This window comes from Petromyzon marinus, chromosome 46, assembly GCF_048934315.1.
Source record: "Petromyzon marinus isolate PM22_M1 ecotype Great Lakes invasive population chromosome 46, UKy_Petmar_22M1.pri1.0, whole genome shotgun sequence".
NCBI lineage: Eukaryota > Metazoa > Chordata > Hyperoartia > Petromyzontiformes > Petromyzontidae > Petromyzon > Petromyzon marinus.
The window spans coordinates 9,830,972-9,848,355 of NC_133712.1; the positions used below are offsets into that span (position 1 = coordinate 9,830,972).

Below are 17,384 nucleotides of genomic sequence, written 5' to 3' on the forward strand. Positions count from 1 at the left end.
ACCCACAGCCTCCTCCATACCACGCGAGGTCGTTGACATCTCGCCACCGTGGCGTCCCAACAACGTTTGGAATGGCCAGGCAAAGGTGGTTGGGCACCCCCGCCATCATCACCCTCTCCCCGTGCACCTTGGCAGGCTTTAATAGGTGTTCGCTAAGCAGCACTTGTCCCAACAGTGTGTTAAGGCTATACGGGGCGTCTTTGTCTTTTGTTTCTGGCCACAGTTAATCCAGATACAGTGATTGCAGTTAATCGCATTATTGGGTAGATGTGGTTTAGGTGCAATTTGCGACAGCTCGGGAGGGAAGTTTAATAATCTTCCATTGATTTTCATCGCAAAGATTGCGATGTTTAAAAGAAATGGCTCGCTGAGCCTATACTGGGTTGTGGTAACTTGTTTTTTTTTAAACGTATGTGCGTATAAATACACGCGTGCCAATACTCTTTCTGAATTTAATCGATGGAACCCAGTGATATGTTTAGCACATGGCCCTCAATGAAGGATTTTGGAAGTAGGGATTTATTTCACAACTTACACATCGTTTGTCTTGAGCAGCAGCAACTGTAGTCCATTCGCTGCTGAATGAAGGCATTATTATCATCAACCAGTCTATGCATTTCCTGATGAAGGCATCATCATCAGCCACAGTCTATTCACTGCTGGATGAAGTCATAATCATCATTAGGCATAGTCTATGAACTTCATGATGAAGGTATGATCATCATCAGCCACTCGATCCACTTCTGGATGTAGTCAGTCATCAGCCACAGTCTATGCACTTCCTGTTGAAGGCATAATCATTATCAGCTAGAGTCTATCTGCTGCTGGATGAAGGAATACTCATAATTAGCCACAACCTATCCACTGTTTGGTGAAGGCATAATCATCATCAGCCATGGCCTAGTCCACCCTATGATGAAGGCCTCTCTCACACCAACACCCACCGCTCTTTGTCGTGTGATGCCGCAGTCCGCCCTCACAGCTGCGCGCGAACCGATATCGCTCCATCTCCTCTTCGGTGGACACCCTCTCTGGGGTGCGCTCTCTCCCACGGCTGCCCTTCCTGCAACAGTCTCGCCCACCGGCCATGATCGGTTATCGTTGGCAGCGTGACTAGAACAGATGTTGTCCTGTTATTCAAGTTGAGAAAATGTACCTCTTTCATTACTGGCACTGCCTTATACAGATAGATATGGAACTATATCAGAATCTTTATTTATACTGGGGGAATCCGATGAGCTATAGAGCTCTTTTGTTCACAGATCTCCAGTATATAGATATATGATGGGCTTCATTGTTGTAAAAGTTCCTTTTTCAGAGTGCAGAGAACAAAAATACGGAACAACTTAATTATTCAACATACTGTGCGCTGCGGTGCCTTAATAACTGTGGAGTTGACGAATGAGAGCACTGCTAAATTCATATATTAACAGATTTTTTTGGGGGGGTGGGATTTATTTCATGTGTGCTTGTGCACTACTTCCAGTGCAGTCCCCTTAATATTTTATGTGATCTTTATACAAGTTTTTGGCTCTTATATTTATACTTTTTCTCTTCTATCAAACCTTCGCGAATCTGAGTCTCTTATGCTTTTGAAATCACGTCTTAAAACTTACCTGTTTGCGCGGGCTTTGTCTAAAACGAAACATTTTATGCAAAGCGCTTTGAGGCCTTCTGGGAATTGTGCGATCGAAAACCGAGTATATCACTTATGATCATTACGATTTATTATTCATGTATGGCGGTTGAAAAGCGTGCACGTGCACTGCATGTGACGCTGCTGTGGTGTCACGAAAACAGTGGAATTGCCCAGAGGGTTCGATTCGATCTCCCAGCGCTGTGGTTGAAACAACGCTGCAAGTTCATTAAATCTCGCCCACCCTGGCCGCCGCCTCTGTCCACCCGCACCACGCACTGCCAAATGAACTTCTGCGGCCGTCTGGAACGCTCTTTCCTTCCGACATTAGGAAGCCACTGATGCTATGCACTTTTAAATCATCATCTAGATCAGGGGTCACCAAACCACGGCCCGCGGGCCGCATCCGGCCCGCGACGTCAGTCCATCAGGCCCGCCGACGGTACTTGAATTTGGTTGATAAAAACGTATGGAACACGAGACGTTGTGATACAATTTAAATTTAAATATGTTTAGAATACTAGGAGATCTTCACGCGTGCGGAGACCTCCTGACTGCTGTGTTCCTTAAATTTACTATTTTAAATTTTAAATTATTGTATCTAGATGTTCTTGTTTATTGTAATGTTTGCTTATTTCGCACCATCCCAAGTACTTCCCCGGCTCGTGGTAGCTCCGCCTTACACTCTGACGTTACCATGGTTTCCCTGGCAACACACACAAAACACGCATCTTTCCCGCCCCCAAAGATTTTCCAGCTGTCATCACAGGTCCGACGCTCCAGAAATATTTATTTATTATGCGGCCCGTGCTCGTCATTCTTTCAGTTATCCGGCCCACTGTGAAAAAAGTTTGGTGACCCCTGATCTAGATTGGCAAACTCATTTATTTAGAACTGCTTTAGTTTGTTGTCCTCCACCCACACCTCCAATAAGCATGGTTGGCTACGTACAGTGTGAAAGAAGTTCAACATGCATACATACACAACATTTATACACAACATTCAACAGGGCCGCCCGACACCTGTGCCGAGGGCTCCACAGTTTTCATTTTGCGGGATTTTAGGACGATTGGGGGGGACGGGGGGGGGGGGAAACGTCTCCGTTGTTACAAAAATAGTCGCCCGAAAACGTATCTCCAGCGGGGAGGGCAACAATAAAGCCGGCAAAATTTGTGTTATCATTGACAACCTTATTTCTCTAGAACTACTTTTTGTGTTTAGTTTGTCGTCGTCGTCCCCCTCACCTCCGATTAGCGCGGTTGGCTACGTATGGTGCCAAAGAACATAGATGGACTCGTCCGCCAAATCGCTCTCCGTGGTGCTAACGTAAAAAAAAACCGCCACTTTTTTCAAATTTTCTTGCTGTGGTTTTCACACCTGATGATGATTGCCTGTGTTGCAGTCGAAACGGCGTGAGCATTTTATTGTTTTATATGTTTATTATTTTATTGTTTCCCTTCTACGTGGTGACTTTACCGAAAGAACCAAGAATGTACGTGCGTTAGTCAATCGGTAGGTCGCGCGTGGTAAGGTAAAGTGTGGGTACTCTCACCCCTTCCAAGTCGTCTTGCAGGCGTGGAGGAGTGTGCGAAACCAATGCCCTCTATAGTGGCTCCGTGGGGGCTCACTCTAGCGAGGTACCAGCCGTTAGCAGTGGCGTGAGCAAGGTCTTGCAGGGCTGGAGCCTCGCCTTGTTTTGACCGTGTATAATTCATGTTTGTACGTACTAGACGCAAAAAGCAGCAGTTCTAAATAAATGAGCTTTTAAATCTTGATGATTTCAAAGTGCACAGCTCTCGTGGCTTCATGCACAAGCAAGCTGGCGAGCACATGCATGCCTATATACAATAATTACTTGCAAGTTCTGCTTGACGTCTGGGAGGTGAGAGATATTGGTGGGGATACATTGCACTGAGACACAATTTTGTTTGCAAGTTTTGCCTTGTTAACTTCATTTATTACTCTTTAGAGCTCCGAGGACCAATATATATAATTCGGCTGTAAGATACATTCTCATGGATGGAGGCGGCCACAAAACCACAATTGGATGGAATTGCTGTGGTAATCTAATATCTGCTGCCGACTTTTTTTTGTATGTAGCTCCTCATTGTCCCGCTGTTTTACGGCCAGCGTATTAACTCGTAACTTAGGGAGAGGGGAGAATGACCGTTGTTTTGTTTGCGCACAAGTCCACAGCATTACGCGTTGGTGTATGGTATAGCAATTATAAAAAATAATGAAATGCGTGTGTACATACAGCCTCTTTGCCAATCCACTGCTGGATGAAGGCCACCCACGCCATTTCTGTCACGGGGGTTGTTTGACCATACTTCGCCGTGGTGGTCAGTGCGTGTTGGATATCACTTGTCCACTCGCATATGCTGTGGTGGCTGCCTCAAGTTAGCGGCTTTGTACGCAGTGCGCTAACCGCTGCGCCACCGTTCCCCCGTCGTGTTACATAACGATAACAATGAAAAGGCCTGCTTTTTCTAGATGAGTAGTGGGTCACACTCGGAATCTGCTTATATGTTGAGAGTGCATTCATTACTTAGGAAAGCCGGTCTCTTGATACACTCCCACGGCAGGCTCGCTGTCATTCACACAAAGTAAAGCTGTTTTTTTTCTTCCCATTTAGCTTTTCAACTGAACTTCACTAACACACAACTGGGATAAGTCTGTTGAATTTCCAACCCCTGCCTTGATCTTGCTCATTGTACGCACAGCCGAGAGATGAACATGAATTTCACCTGTGCTTCCGTGATAGTGGCAACCGCTAAGATAGCATGCACGCTCCATATTTAATGTCAACCCATGGAAAACCATCGATAATTCATCGCGCTATATTGACTACGCGGTGTATGAGCTTCCTGGAAAGCATGTGATTTATTGCACTCTGGGATAACCTCGTAAAAGATGTATACATATACACAGTATGCGTGTAAGCAGAACGTAATTGTCTTAGCATCTTATTGACGTTTGCATTGGCCAGGTGGCTCAGAGGTCAAAGCACTGAACCAGCGCCGTGGAGTTTACCTGGGTTCAAATCCGGTCAGTCACCCGTGATTAAACTGAATCGATGGTCGATGTTAATAATGAATCAATGGTGTCATCCCCAGTAACCACAACGGCTGCACTTCAATTTGTTGAAATACAGCTTAAAAAAAAAAACGAAGAACATTTATCTGCAGCAGGCAACGTGGGGAACAATGCAGCCCCCATTCCCCTGCCCCCGAGCCTGTTGATTAAAATGTCGCTTGGAGGGGTTCTTGGAATTAGTTCTGAGGATATCTCTTCCACGGGTCATTCTCTTAAGACACGGGGTGGAGAGGAGGCACTGCTGAGTGGACACGTCATTGCACGGCATGGTGCCAATGTCACAGTTAGAGAACGAAAGTGCTAAAATATATATATGTATACATTTGAAAGAGGATTTTGTATCTGGATTAATTTTGAACATTATACAATGGAGCAGAGTAGTGATTACTTAATTGGTTATGTCCCAGTATTTAACACCTTACCTTTACTCATTAAATCCCGTGCTTATTAAAGCAAGCTTAGCTTTTGAGAAATAGCCATCAATGCAATAAGTAAATAAAGAGGGGAGTTTAAATAATGCGTGTGCTTAATTTATCCCTGGCTTTTTAGCGAGGAATATTAGTCCTAACTGCTATAGTACCGTATATACGCTGTGAATCGTAGAATGGATTTCCTTAGTTGCACATCTCATGTAGAGAGACTTAATAGCAAATGGTCACATTAAATAAATAGCACTGAAACACTGTTCATTTTTACATACTTAAGATAAAAGTATTATTTTTTGTTTAATAGGAGACTGGAAATTTTGAAAGATACAAAAACACCCATCATTGTTTGATTGCGTTAATATATTTTGTGCATTGCTGTGAAACGGGGTAAATGGGCACATTGTTCATGATTTCAGTTTGAATTGCCTTTGATTTAAATTTAACGTAGCCATTCCAGGGTCACTGGCAAAGTCCTCGCCAGTGACCCTGTAACGTTGACGAGATGTTAACTACCTCGCCTGATATGCAGGATGGCATGGGTTCAATCCCAATGCTGACGCCATTCTATTTGGAGTTTGCATTTGTCCCCGTGGTCGTGTGGATTTTTCTCTGGGTCATCCGCTTTTTTCCCTCCACATTTAGAATCAACGTGCCTTCAGTGTATTTGGCTGCTATACATTTCCACGTGATACGCCACTTTGTTGAGCTATCATTTGTGATAGCCAGGTTGCTTCCGGAAAAAGAGCTATATAGCTCAGTGGGGCCTTATCTTCTAAAATAAAAAAAAATCGTTTAGTTTAAAAATAGTTTTGCCGTCCCAGCTGGGCACAGCGATTGTGCAAGTGAGCGAGGCGGATCCGACCCAGGCAGGTGGCGCTTGTGCCCCCCACACCCCCTTGAAAGCGTTCGGCACACACGTGCACTTCCTGATAGCCACTCGGCGTGTCCACCACGTCAGCTGCTCCTCATCAACGCGCATAAACCATCACACAAACTCCAGTCATCCGCGGAGCAATCGGTGGCTTTTGTCTAGCCATCGAACAAAGACGGCCAACGCATCGCGCGGTTTCAGATGTGCTTCTGCGGCCGTCTGGAACGCTCTTGCTTCCGATATTAGGAAGCCACTTGAGAGCTGTGCACTTTAAAATCATCTAGATTGACAAACTCTGTCCTTCCCCCGCACCTCCAATTAGCACGGTTGGCTACGTACAGTGTGAAAGAAGTTCGATATGCATACATACATACACAACATTTATACACAACATTCAACGGGGCCGCCCAACACCTGTGCCGAGGGCTCCACCCTTTTTATTTTGCGGGATTTTAGGACGATTGGGGGGGACGGGGGGGGGGGAAACGTCTCCGTTGTTACAAAAATAGTCGCCCGAAAACGTATCTCGAGCGGGGAGGGAAACAATAAAGCCGGCAAAATTCGTGTTATCTGAAAGCAAAGGATCGTTACGGACATTGAGAGCATCTGCTACCGGTGAATCCGCCCCCCTGTCGTGTGGTGCACACGCGTGAGAGAGGTCGACGAAGAGACCTTCCGCCAAGACGACGTTCCTTTGGGGTTGTTCCGTGCTCGCCGTGACCTGCGTTTGACTGGCGATATTCAACACTCGTTTCCACCCCCCCCCCTCTCTTCCCCTCCGCCAATGGCCCTTGTCGAAAGAAATATTTCATCCCGGGTCTTGTCCAAGTCGCCACTTGGCATTCGTTGTCGCGAGCCTTCGCCTCGGCAGAGGCAGCGGCCGCGTTTCTTCCCAATTCTGCGTCGTGAAAAATAACCCCCAAAAAAGATCTCGTTAATTGTTCGAATTTCTCTTTTTGTGTATTCATTTTATTTATTTCTCATCCTCCTCCTTTTCCTCCCATTATTCTCTTGTTTATGAGCTTCCCCCGCTGTTTATGCATCCCCAAAGCACCAAGCAGCCGATTATTAAACTTGGAAAACACGAGTGCAGCTTCCTGTTTTCGATGGATGTGCCTGAAAAATCCCCATTGGTCTGCTAAATAATTCAAGAAGATAACAATATTTGAGGAGGGTGGCGGCGGGGGTGTTTGTTCAGATGTGAGGCGTGGGGTTCCCCTAAATCACCTGCCTCTGACTTTCATTGTGCACATTCCTTTGCATTTATGTACACTTCGTTTTATGCGTTCATTTATTAATCCTTGCAGTGAGCCTTTCTCTCGCTTGTATGAATCTGCCCGAGTGTCTAATTTTCTGTTTATCAGTCGGTATATACAAAGACAAAGATCCCCTCTTTTGGGACAAGTGCTGTTAGCGAGCACCTACGAAGACTGGCACGGCACACGAGGGGGTGGGTGGCCAACACCATGCCCGACCGCCTTTGTCTCCCCTAGTGGCGATGTTTACATATCACACCAGATACTCATTTGAGGATGAGTCGACCTAGGGGAGGCCCAGGACCGGTGGAGATAATCGTTACTGGTATTGAGATCGCAATGCGCTAACCGCTACACTACCATACCCCAGAGTATGTGTATATATATAGTATATGCACACGCACACACAGCACCTTACACGTGTGCGCGGTGTGAACTAGCTAGCACTAGCGCGTGCGGTGTTAACACCGAATTAAAATTGAGTGGGGCGCAATAGTAAGCGCTTTGTGCACTACGAACCCAGCAATCTAACGTCAGTGGCGAGTGATATCTCCCCCCCCCAATCCCTCTCCTTTGCACTGACCAATGTGTTGAAGCATAGTCAATCAACGCCCGTCGCTGGAAATGCACGTGCAGTTTTCTTTCATCTGGCAGTAGATTGACGTAGTGCTCATATATACACAGTATAAACGTATTAAAGTCACACTTTATTGTCGTTGCTTGTGGAAAGAGTTGCTAAATGAGTCACGTTGAGGATCTGTTCATTTTTGATCAAACACGAACACGCTCTGTACTTTAATTGTAAATTAGGTAAATGTGTGTTTTGTTACTATGCAATGTGTCAACCTCATTGATGAAATATATTTATTTGCTTTACTGTAAAAAAAACACATGTCTTTCCTGTAAAAGTGTGATACATTTAACAAGTTGCATTAATGCACCTGTGAGAATGCAATTATGTGGTGCTGAACAACATTTAAATAATGACCTTTTTCATTTGCCGTCACGTCAAGCCTCATTAAAATGTTAAGACCTTAAACGTTGCGTGTGAAATAATGTCGGCGAAGAGCCAGAAGTAAATTTTGTCTAATTGGCAATTACGTTTGTTTTTCCTTTGTCCATCGCTAATTGTTGCGTTTTATGGATGATTGATATCTACGCTCTAACGATTAACATCTACATTTGAAGTACGCAATCTTTATCAACAATACACTGTTGAAATAATTCGCAATCGTGAACGTAACAGTAGTGTAGCGAAGGTGAGGGTCCAGCCCTGCAATGTCTTTCTCATGCCACTGCTGCCAGAAGGGCATCCCCCTACAGGGAACTCTTAGAGAACCCCTATTAGAGTGCCTTTGTCTAACTCCTCCTTGCTGGCCAAACATCTTGGAAGCGACCTGTCGATCGACCCGCTGCCGTGTGCCCATTTACACTTGGGCTGGACAGAGGATTTCAACTGCTGTGCCTGGACACAGATCCAGCGGACCTCTGGAGTTCAGGCCCCATGTGCTAACCCATTACACCACTCACAGCAGCATCCCGTGACGTACTCCAGTATGGCAATACTCCCGTCATGTTGAATGGCCAATCATTTTTTACGAGAAAAATAATCGCGTGTAAACCCCCCCCCCCCATCACACCCCTTCCGGCAATACGAACCAAGGCGCGCATGAACGGGCCGAGAATAACAAAAGGAGGCTTTTCCAAGCGGTTTTGTTACGCGGTGGTTGTGGTGGTGGTGGCGGCGGCGGCGGCGGCGTGGGATATTCCTTTATGAAAACATCGTCGCTCACTTAAAGCAATGGTCAGCAGAGCCGTGCCCCGCAGGGCGCGCCAGGTCTTGTGATGAAACACCCATTCAATGTAATTGGAGTCGCAGCGGTTTTGCCGTTTGTATGTGCGCACGCACGCGCTCGCTCGCCGGCCAGCGCGCTCGCACGCACACACACGCACACACGCACACACGCACGCACACACGCACACACGCACACAAACAACAATTTTGCTGAGAGTTCCAGCGCGGCGCTGATTAAATGTGGCTGCCCCCCCCCCCCCCAAGGAGAAAGCACAGTTCATTTCGGATGCCTTGTCCCGCCAGAACGAAATGCACCTTTGATATTGCTTTATCCTTGCTGGACATAAATTATTTTATAACTTAAGCTCCCCCCCCCCCCCCCCCCGTAGATAACCCCCCACGCTCTATATAGGCCTTCAATTTGGAGTTTACAGGTGACCGGCCAGCCTGGTGGCTCAGTGGAAGAAACCGCAAAGCTCTGGAGGCCTCTCCGATTTCCTCATTTGAAATCCGGCGCAGAATGCTCGCTGGTGTCGTGGAAGGGAGCGAAAGTTAACCGTTACACGAATCCCACGTCGCCTTTGACGTTGCATACTCCAATTAGGACGGTTAGCTATGTATGGTGCGAAAGAAGTTCAACATGCATATGTACATGTATACTCTTTCTTTTCAAGTCGTGAGATGCGTCTCTCCGTTGGATTTGAAACGTGAATGTTAGTCCCGGGTTCTTTGGGGTTTGCTCTTCAAAATCTCCCACGAGAGCACGTTTTTCTTGCACGTGATTTGCATTCAAACGCGGAGCTTAGAAATAGGTCTGCTTCCAAGAGATTTGATAATTTTTTTATGATTCGGGAGTCGTTATCCAGTTAGGTAATTGGTTGTTGTGTTTGTGTGTGTCTCGGTTTTGCAATCTGGCTCGTTCTGCTCTGCTGCCCCGCGAGCTATGAAACCATCTCCTCCACCCCAGCCGTCCGTGCTGTGGAATCCCCGCCCCTATTTTAGTTTCATTATCAAGGCCTTCCACTTCCGCCTGCCATGCACCGTCTCCTTTATTAGTTATACAGTGGCTCAAAAGTCACGTCACGTAGAGTTATATTTATTTTAACAAATTACATAGTGGTTAGTTAATTTATTTTAACAAATGTTCAAAACTGACTTTCATCCACATGAATGCATGAATTCTCTTTTTAAATGAATTTAGGACTTTTTTTCTTCTTTAAGATTACAGGTAATGTTTAGTGTACAAAAAAAACTAAACAAACTCGTTAATGTTTTGTAACAAAAAAATTAATCCATTTTTAAATGTCATCTGAAAAGCAGGAAGAAATTGTTAATAATAGATAAATATTAACTAAAATAATAAACAATTAAAATGGTTTAATGCCAGTTGCCGAGGATGTTGGCAGGTTTTGTGATTGTTTGGAATAGGTGCACGTGAGTTTTTATGGCATCAACAGACGGTGCTGCTGTTGAAGAAATGGTACATTGTCAACAGATTTCTGTGTAAACGCATGCAGAGATTTACGAACACAGTTTTATAGAATTCTTTATAAGATAGACAGGGGCCTATTTATAACTTTGTGAGATCCCACTGAAATGGCAAGTCACTTTATTTTTTAAAGGGACACCTTAAAAAATGATACACAGTACATTACAAAAAAAAATAATCGTGTATTTTCTCAAGTGCCTTAATTTTTTGGGGGGGTTTTTACATCTCACGTGGCTTTGAGTAGGTTTTCAAATTGCTTACCGAGATTTCCACTCTACATTTAAGTGGGTTTTTTGGCCTAGGACCCACACAGACGCAGATGGTGTGGGTTGGAGGCTTGACAGGCTCCGAAGCCTTATCGTCTTAGCCACACACACACACACGCGTGCATATGCTGCGCTTGCACAATCGTTATAAACCAAACCCGAGCCGTTATTATTGGCACAACTTGGCACGGTTAATTTCTTGTCTTCAAGTTTTCAACCCCGTGGTCTTGGCTCTTCCCGTCTACTCCCCTCGCCCCCTCTCCCCCTCTCCCCCTCTCTTGGGGTAGCGGAAAGTGACATTTCTTTCAACTTCAACATAAACCAAATTTTTTATGCGACATCTCTGCTCCGTCTGCGATATTTTTGGGCGTGTTGTTTTTGTTCAAAAAATAAATTGAGTGTGCGACCCCGAAGCTTAACTATACGGGAGATGCCATTGCCGGCCAACACACACACACACACCCCGCTGCTTGGACTCCGCAGGGTTGCCGTGGGAACCCCGCGTAGAGCCCTCTTGATCGGTTCACGAACCAGGCCGGTGTCCGGGTGTTCAGTGGTCATGGGAACGTGGGAAAAGGAGTAAACCCTGAGAGTCTTGACGATTGGAGTTTTCGAGTTTAAGTTGTTGAAACCTGGTGAGGGTTCTAGACCACAATAGTCTCATTTGTCGAGACCAGCTAAATCTCACCTCCCTTGCCGCCTGCGGAATATTAGTAGCCACCGCTAAGGCTGGAAGTTGAGTGTATCAATTCGAGTATAATTGCTTATCCGGGTGGGTGGCATCTGACGAGATCAGGTTAGGCTCATTTGCAAGAGTGACTTCGGTCACCAAAACGACATTCACAACAAATGCAGTACAGCATTGAAGAAATCAGGGGGGAAAGGGGAACAACTCTCAAATGGGAAATCGAAAATATTGCACAAACATAAATCGGTGTTAAATAATGCATTCCCTGTTGGATTAGTCTGCTCAGGCGGATTAATTTTTGACTGATCGTAGAACAGTTAAGTTACAGAGCCATTAAACAAATATAGGGTGACCATTATACGAATATGTATACAGACAAGGAATCTGTTCACTCGCTTCATCACATGCGGCATGTAGAAAACACACATGTATATCCCCCCCATGAATGCGTGCACATTTACGTAGGCATTGAAAACAAAAGACATCCTGCCACTTTGTTTAAAAAAATTGGGGGGGGGGGTTGCAGGTGCACAAATGAAGTGCACCACGGTGGCTTGATATCGGTGGCGAGACGTTCGTCTTGTTCAGTTTCCACTGCCATCGTTCCAGACGAAAGAGAGGCTTTCGAGAAATCTGTCTTGTGGGCGGGAAGTCCTCGACGTGAAGTCTACCAAGGCGTGGGTGAAGATACCTTTGAGCGCCGTCAGCGTTATTTCTTGAGGGAAGGATAGGTGTAAAACAAAATAAAAAGTTTTTTTTTTTTATAGAACTTATCGATCGCTGTTATTAACGGAGATGTTTGTCGGAAAGGAGCCGCTCGTGATTATTCAGGAGGAAACCGCACCGATCGCGTCCGCGAGAGGTAAATTGCGTGATTGATGGCTCGACCGTAAACCGCGCGTTAACCGTATCGGACGCTCGCGTTGTGAGGAGGAGCTCGCTCGCCTAACCCTGTGTAGTGCCCGGGTAATTTATTGCCGGGAGGAGGTTTTTGTGTGTGTGGGAGAGAGAGAAAAACCCCAGCTGACCAATAAACGCAGATACAACGTATCGGTCGACTTGTCGAGCCTTGGTTGGGATATATGGCGGCTGAGCGTTAGTTAAATGGAAGCTCCTTTATTATATATAAAAAAACGAACTTACAATCAAAATTGTGCAAAACAAGATAATGGTAAAACAATGCGTGTGTTGGCAATGCAAGGAGCCTGGTAATCAAAACAAAACTAACAACGGACGACATTGAATGTTTTGTTTTTCACGGCTCCCAAATTATTTCACGGGAAGCTGCATTCCATGAAGCGAACTCTGCCACCATTGCCACTGGCAATAAAGGGAAAGACAAAGATTCCCCGCACATAACCGTAACACTTTGTTGGGGCAAGTGCTGTTCACGAGCACCCTATCAAGGCCCAGAACGGCACAAGAATGGGGCCGCCTTTGTTTCCCCAGTCGCAACAACAACACGCGCAACTCCGTTCCACGCTGCCTGAAGTTTAATGTGCGCTCGGGATTAAGTTTTGGATTTTATTTTTTCAGATGTGAGAATTTTGGGTTTTTAGGACCCAAATCCAGATTTGTATTTCTGGATTTAAATGTATAACATTTTAATAGCTGCCATTCACGAAATTAATGTCTTTAAAATAAAATGTGTAATAATTCTTGATATTTAGTTTTGTGTTTAATAATTTCAGCGATTTGGCGGCACTTTTGACAGCAAAAACGCGGAGTAACATGACGTAATTTGAAAAAAACGCGGAGTAACATTACGTAATTTGAAAAAAACGCGGAGTAACATGACGTAATAAAAAAAACGCGGAATAACATGACGTAATTTGAAAACAACAAAAATGTGATTGTCCGAAATTTCATATCTAGGCGTAATTTTCAGACAATTTATACGTGAATAATAATTTATTAATTTAAGGAACTATTTGCACCACTTGATGTCACTTTCGGTGGGAAACGCGTGCGATTTACTTTACGGAAGTGACATTTCCCGTGACATCACATTTTCAGACCAATCCCAAGACGACAATGGTGACAACAACTTTTGTTGGCTCATCCGAAATTTCATATCCACTTCCCGCGTTTCAGGTTAACGAAAGTTTTCAGAAAATAACGAAAATAGTGGGAACGCGACCCTTATGCGCTCTGGTGTGTGTGTGTGTGTGCGTGTCTCGCAGGAACCAACGTTCATGAAGCCAAGAAGATTCTGGCGGACAGCGGGCTGCCTATCATGGCCGCCAACGATTTGGACGATGCTGCTCGCAAAGCTGTCGCGTGCGTCGTTTAATTTGTGGGGGGTACTGCTGTGTGTCCCCCCCCCCCAACCCACCTCCCCTTCCCCACAACTTCTTCCCCTCGGGAGCCCAGGAAATCTTCTTGATAATCTTCAACCTCGGCCAGAGAGATGCAGCCGTCCTATTCCAGCCTTCACTCTCACTGACGATGGGGGGGAGCGTCTCGGATCTTAGGTGGAAGTCTGTGAGCAAATAAATATATACACGCGGCAGCAATGTTAATATACATCTTTAAGCGGCCAAAGAAGAATGGTTCTCAATAAATGTACGTGAATGTAAGCGGCTGGAAAAGTGAATGAAGGTCGACACTTCTTGCCGCTGAGCCAGTTTGCACAATTTTGATCGTTTGATTTCCCGTTGCTTCCAAATAATTGTGCGTGTGAAATGACCAAAGTGCAATGTCTGAAAAATAAATACCGTCGATTATAATCAGCAAAAGTAGGCTGTAGTGGGCTGGTGATGTCGTCCAAATACCGAACTGTATTAAACTACCTGAATATCGAATTTAATTAATATCACTCAGCATTGCTACAAACTTCCATTTTTACCAGGTCCCCGTTGCAGAAAGGTTACGATTCATCTCCATGAGCTGCCGCCTGGTTATATAAAGGACCGTAGCTAGAAGTTGATTTCTCTGATAGAAATGTTTCAGCTTACTTTTGAAGTGACTTGTGTGTAACCTTTGAAAGGCGAAGCAAACAATCACGAGACCGGCAGGCGGTCCCAACACTTAACTTGCACTAGAAAACTAGCGAGAGCCGTCGTGATTTGCACGTACGAATCTCTTATCCGTCTCTCTGCTTTTACGTTGTGTCGCCTAAGCGTTTGTCATAACACAGTGCTTCCAGTGTGTCTAGCCATTATTGCGAGCCGTCGTCATTGAGGTAAGGAGAGCGTAAAAGGTGCAGGCTTGGATTGTCTTGCTTTACCCCCACTGTTGGTGGAAGTGCCTTCATGATACAACGCTCTTAGCGAGAGCCATTCTAAGAGGGTCTGTAGGAAAAGGTGGGAGAGGGAGTACCCCACATGTTACTGCACCAGACATGACGTCTGAACTGTGGTGGAGCCATTTATGTTCCTAGGTGGACAGAGGCAGCGGGATTTATGAAGCATTGGAGCGATGCAGATAAAATAAAACAAGAATAATGTACGTACTATTCTGTACAATATGAACACTGCATTTTGAAATGTGTTTGTAGAAAGCAATGCACTGTGGTGAACACACAAAAAACCTGACGTTAAGTGTTGCACGTGAGAGCCCAAAAGGAAGCTGATATAATGACATTAAAAAAAAAAGTCTTCGTATGCTACGTTCAAGGTCACTCGGCAGTTTGGATATAATTTTACATTTAAATTGGCATGCATTAGACTCGCTCTGCGGGGCACACATTACAGCGCTAACATGTTGATTGATGCCTGTGTTTATTTTAGAGCTGTTGAATGATGTCTAATTGAAAGCCAGTTGCCTGTGAAGATCTGTAAGGCAATAAATAGTCGGTAACATTGCGGCTTATTGGCTGTTTAACGTCACGTTTTATTTGTAAATGCATCAAGTTAAAATATTGGACAGCTTGCTCTCCGAGCACAATGTTGATTGCCTTAACAGGACCAAAACTTTAACTCTAATCTCTAATACATTGCAAAATTAATTTTATGATTACTGAAGCCTCGGCAATGTTGCGAAGGTGGCATTGCGTCATAAGGGCTGGGCAGAGGCTCCTGACCACGACCAGGGACACTTTTAGATTGTCCAGCAGTGTGGTGGTCCTCATTACTCCTTTTTTTGTTGTTTTCATTCGTGATGAATGAGATAACTTGATGAATGCAATTGCTCTTCATAAAAAAAAAAAACTTGTCCTCCAAAAGTGCCTTTTTTATGTGTCGCTTGCACGCGAAAAGGGGAAAAAAAATTTGTTAAAAAATTTCTGGACTATATATCATACACAGAACGTTTTGCGTCCTTTAATAAATTACAAATTGCTTGCCATTAATCTGAAATGTAATGGTCTGCTAATGATTTTTTTTCCTCTCTCTAAGGAAATTGTGAACAATCTAACTCTTCACGTGGGCAACTGTGGGTAATCTTGAGAGTGAGAATGTTGCTCATTCCTTTTGATCCGAGTCCCGTCGCACCACCCTACTAATTTCACGGCATATCATTCCCAAGCTGCCTTCTGCATACAGATGTCAGAAATGCCTTTACGTTTTGTGGAACAAGTGTTTATTTTGCAAGTCCCATATAGAGATGTAATATATGCACGCCCCCTGCAACCCCAGAAATTAAATGTAAAACTGTGCTCATTATTACCTAGCATTCCATTAGCACTGTGTACAAATTTGAATTATTATCTTGGAATTGAAAATGTAAAAATTGGACGGGAAGATCCGTTGGGATGCACGTGTTTCCAGCATAGGGAATTCTGGACTTGAAAAGAAAGTCTTTAAATTAGCCGCTGTGGGTATGTTTCAATTGCTTTGTTGCAGTGTAACACGGTGTCCTGCGCGTGTGAACGACGATGATGATGGTGCTGTAACTGGGTTCGAACTCTTGATCTCAGACTCGTGCTCATGTTTCACAAGGTGCAACCCAAATAGCCATTCTTTCTGGCAAACCTTGAACACATTCCCAGGTGGGGGCGGGGGGGGGTGCGTGTGTATTTTTAAACAGAAGGATTTTAATGTGATTCTTATATCTTTTCGTCGTCTGACTTGAATTAACGCGTGGTAAATCGTTTAGTGTCGGAACGTTGCGTAGTTTGGGAGCCAGCGTGCGAGCTGGCTGTTAATGCATTATTACAATGATCAAACATTTGCATCACAATCTTGAGAAATGTGTGCCATTGTTAAGGCTTTAATATGTGGTTTCAATGCAATTGAATGAATTGCCACAGCTTTAATCATTCTAAAAATTGTAATGCTTTATTCAGTGTCAAAAGATTATAGTGTTTGCTTAACAAATGGCTCGCGTTGTATATGTATGCTCTCTTCCATGAAACACGCATTATTTTTACAATGTGAAACGTCCTAATCAGTTTAAACCACAAATCACCTAACGTTTTTTGAGTAGTATTGATTTTGGTTGCTAACCACTTACATACATAATAGGTAATTAACGTTACTCTGTCAATCTGTATTCATTATTTTCACTTATTGGATTTCAGTTATTGGGTTTTGGTTGGGGAAAAAAAAGCGGTTGTCTTTCGCCCAAGAAAAATATTAAAACAGTAAGAAAAAATGTGTATGGAAAAAGAGATCACCGTTTTGCTGTGACCTAATTTATTTGTCTGTGGCTGGTCTCTTCACAAGGGTCAAACACGAAAGGTAAGACCCAAATAATAAGGAACTGTTCTCCAGAAGGGCATCCCAAGACAGATTTTTTTTTCTCGATGGTGTATTGGCCTACTCTTCCGCATTGAACAGACGTCTTACAAGTGGTAGGATTAAGTCCATCGGCGGAGTTTGACTTATATATTGGGGGTGGGGGTTCACTTTGTCTCTCTCAACAATCGCGGATGCATATAATTAGAATATTTGTATTTATATTAAGTTTGGGGGGAGG

At 44.4% G+C, this 17,384-nt stretch overlaps 1 protein-coding gene across 1 annotated transcript in view; it reads left to right on the forward strand.

Moving 5' to 3' along the window:
* SUCLG2 (succinate-CoA ligase GDP-forming subunit beta) overlaps positions 1 to 17,076 on the forward strand; it is a 130,273-nt gene extending 113,197 nt beyond the window's left edge. Inside the window, exon 11 of the mRNA XM_032971474.2 lies at positions 13,709 to 17,076. Coding sequence (XP_032827365.1) covers positions 13,709 to 13,818 — 110 coding nt within the window. The 3' untranslated portion in view covers positions 13,819 to 17,076. The remainder of the gene's footprint in view (positions 1 to 13,708) is intronic.
* The last annotated feature ends 308 nt before the right edge of the window (positions 17,077 to 17,384 follow it).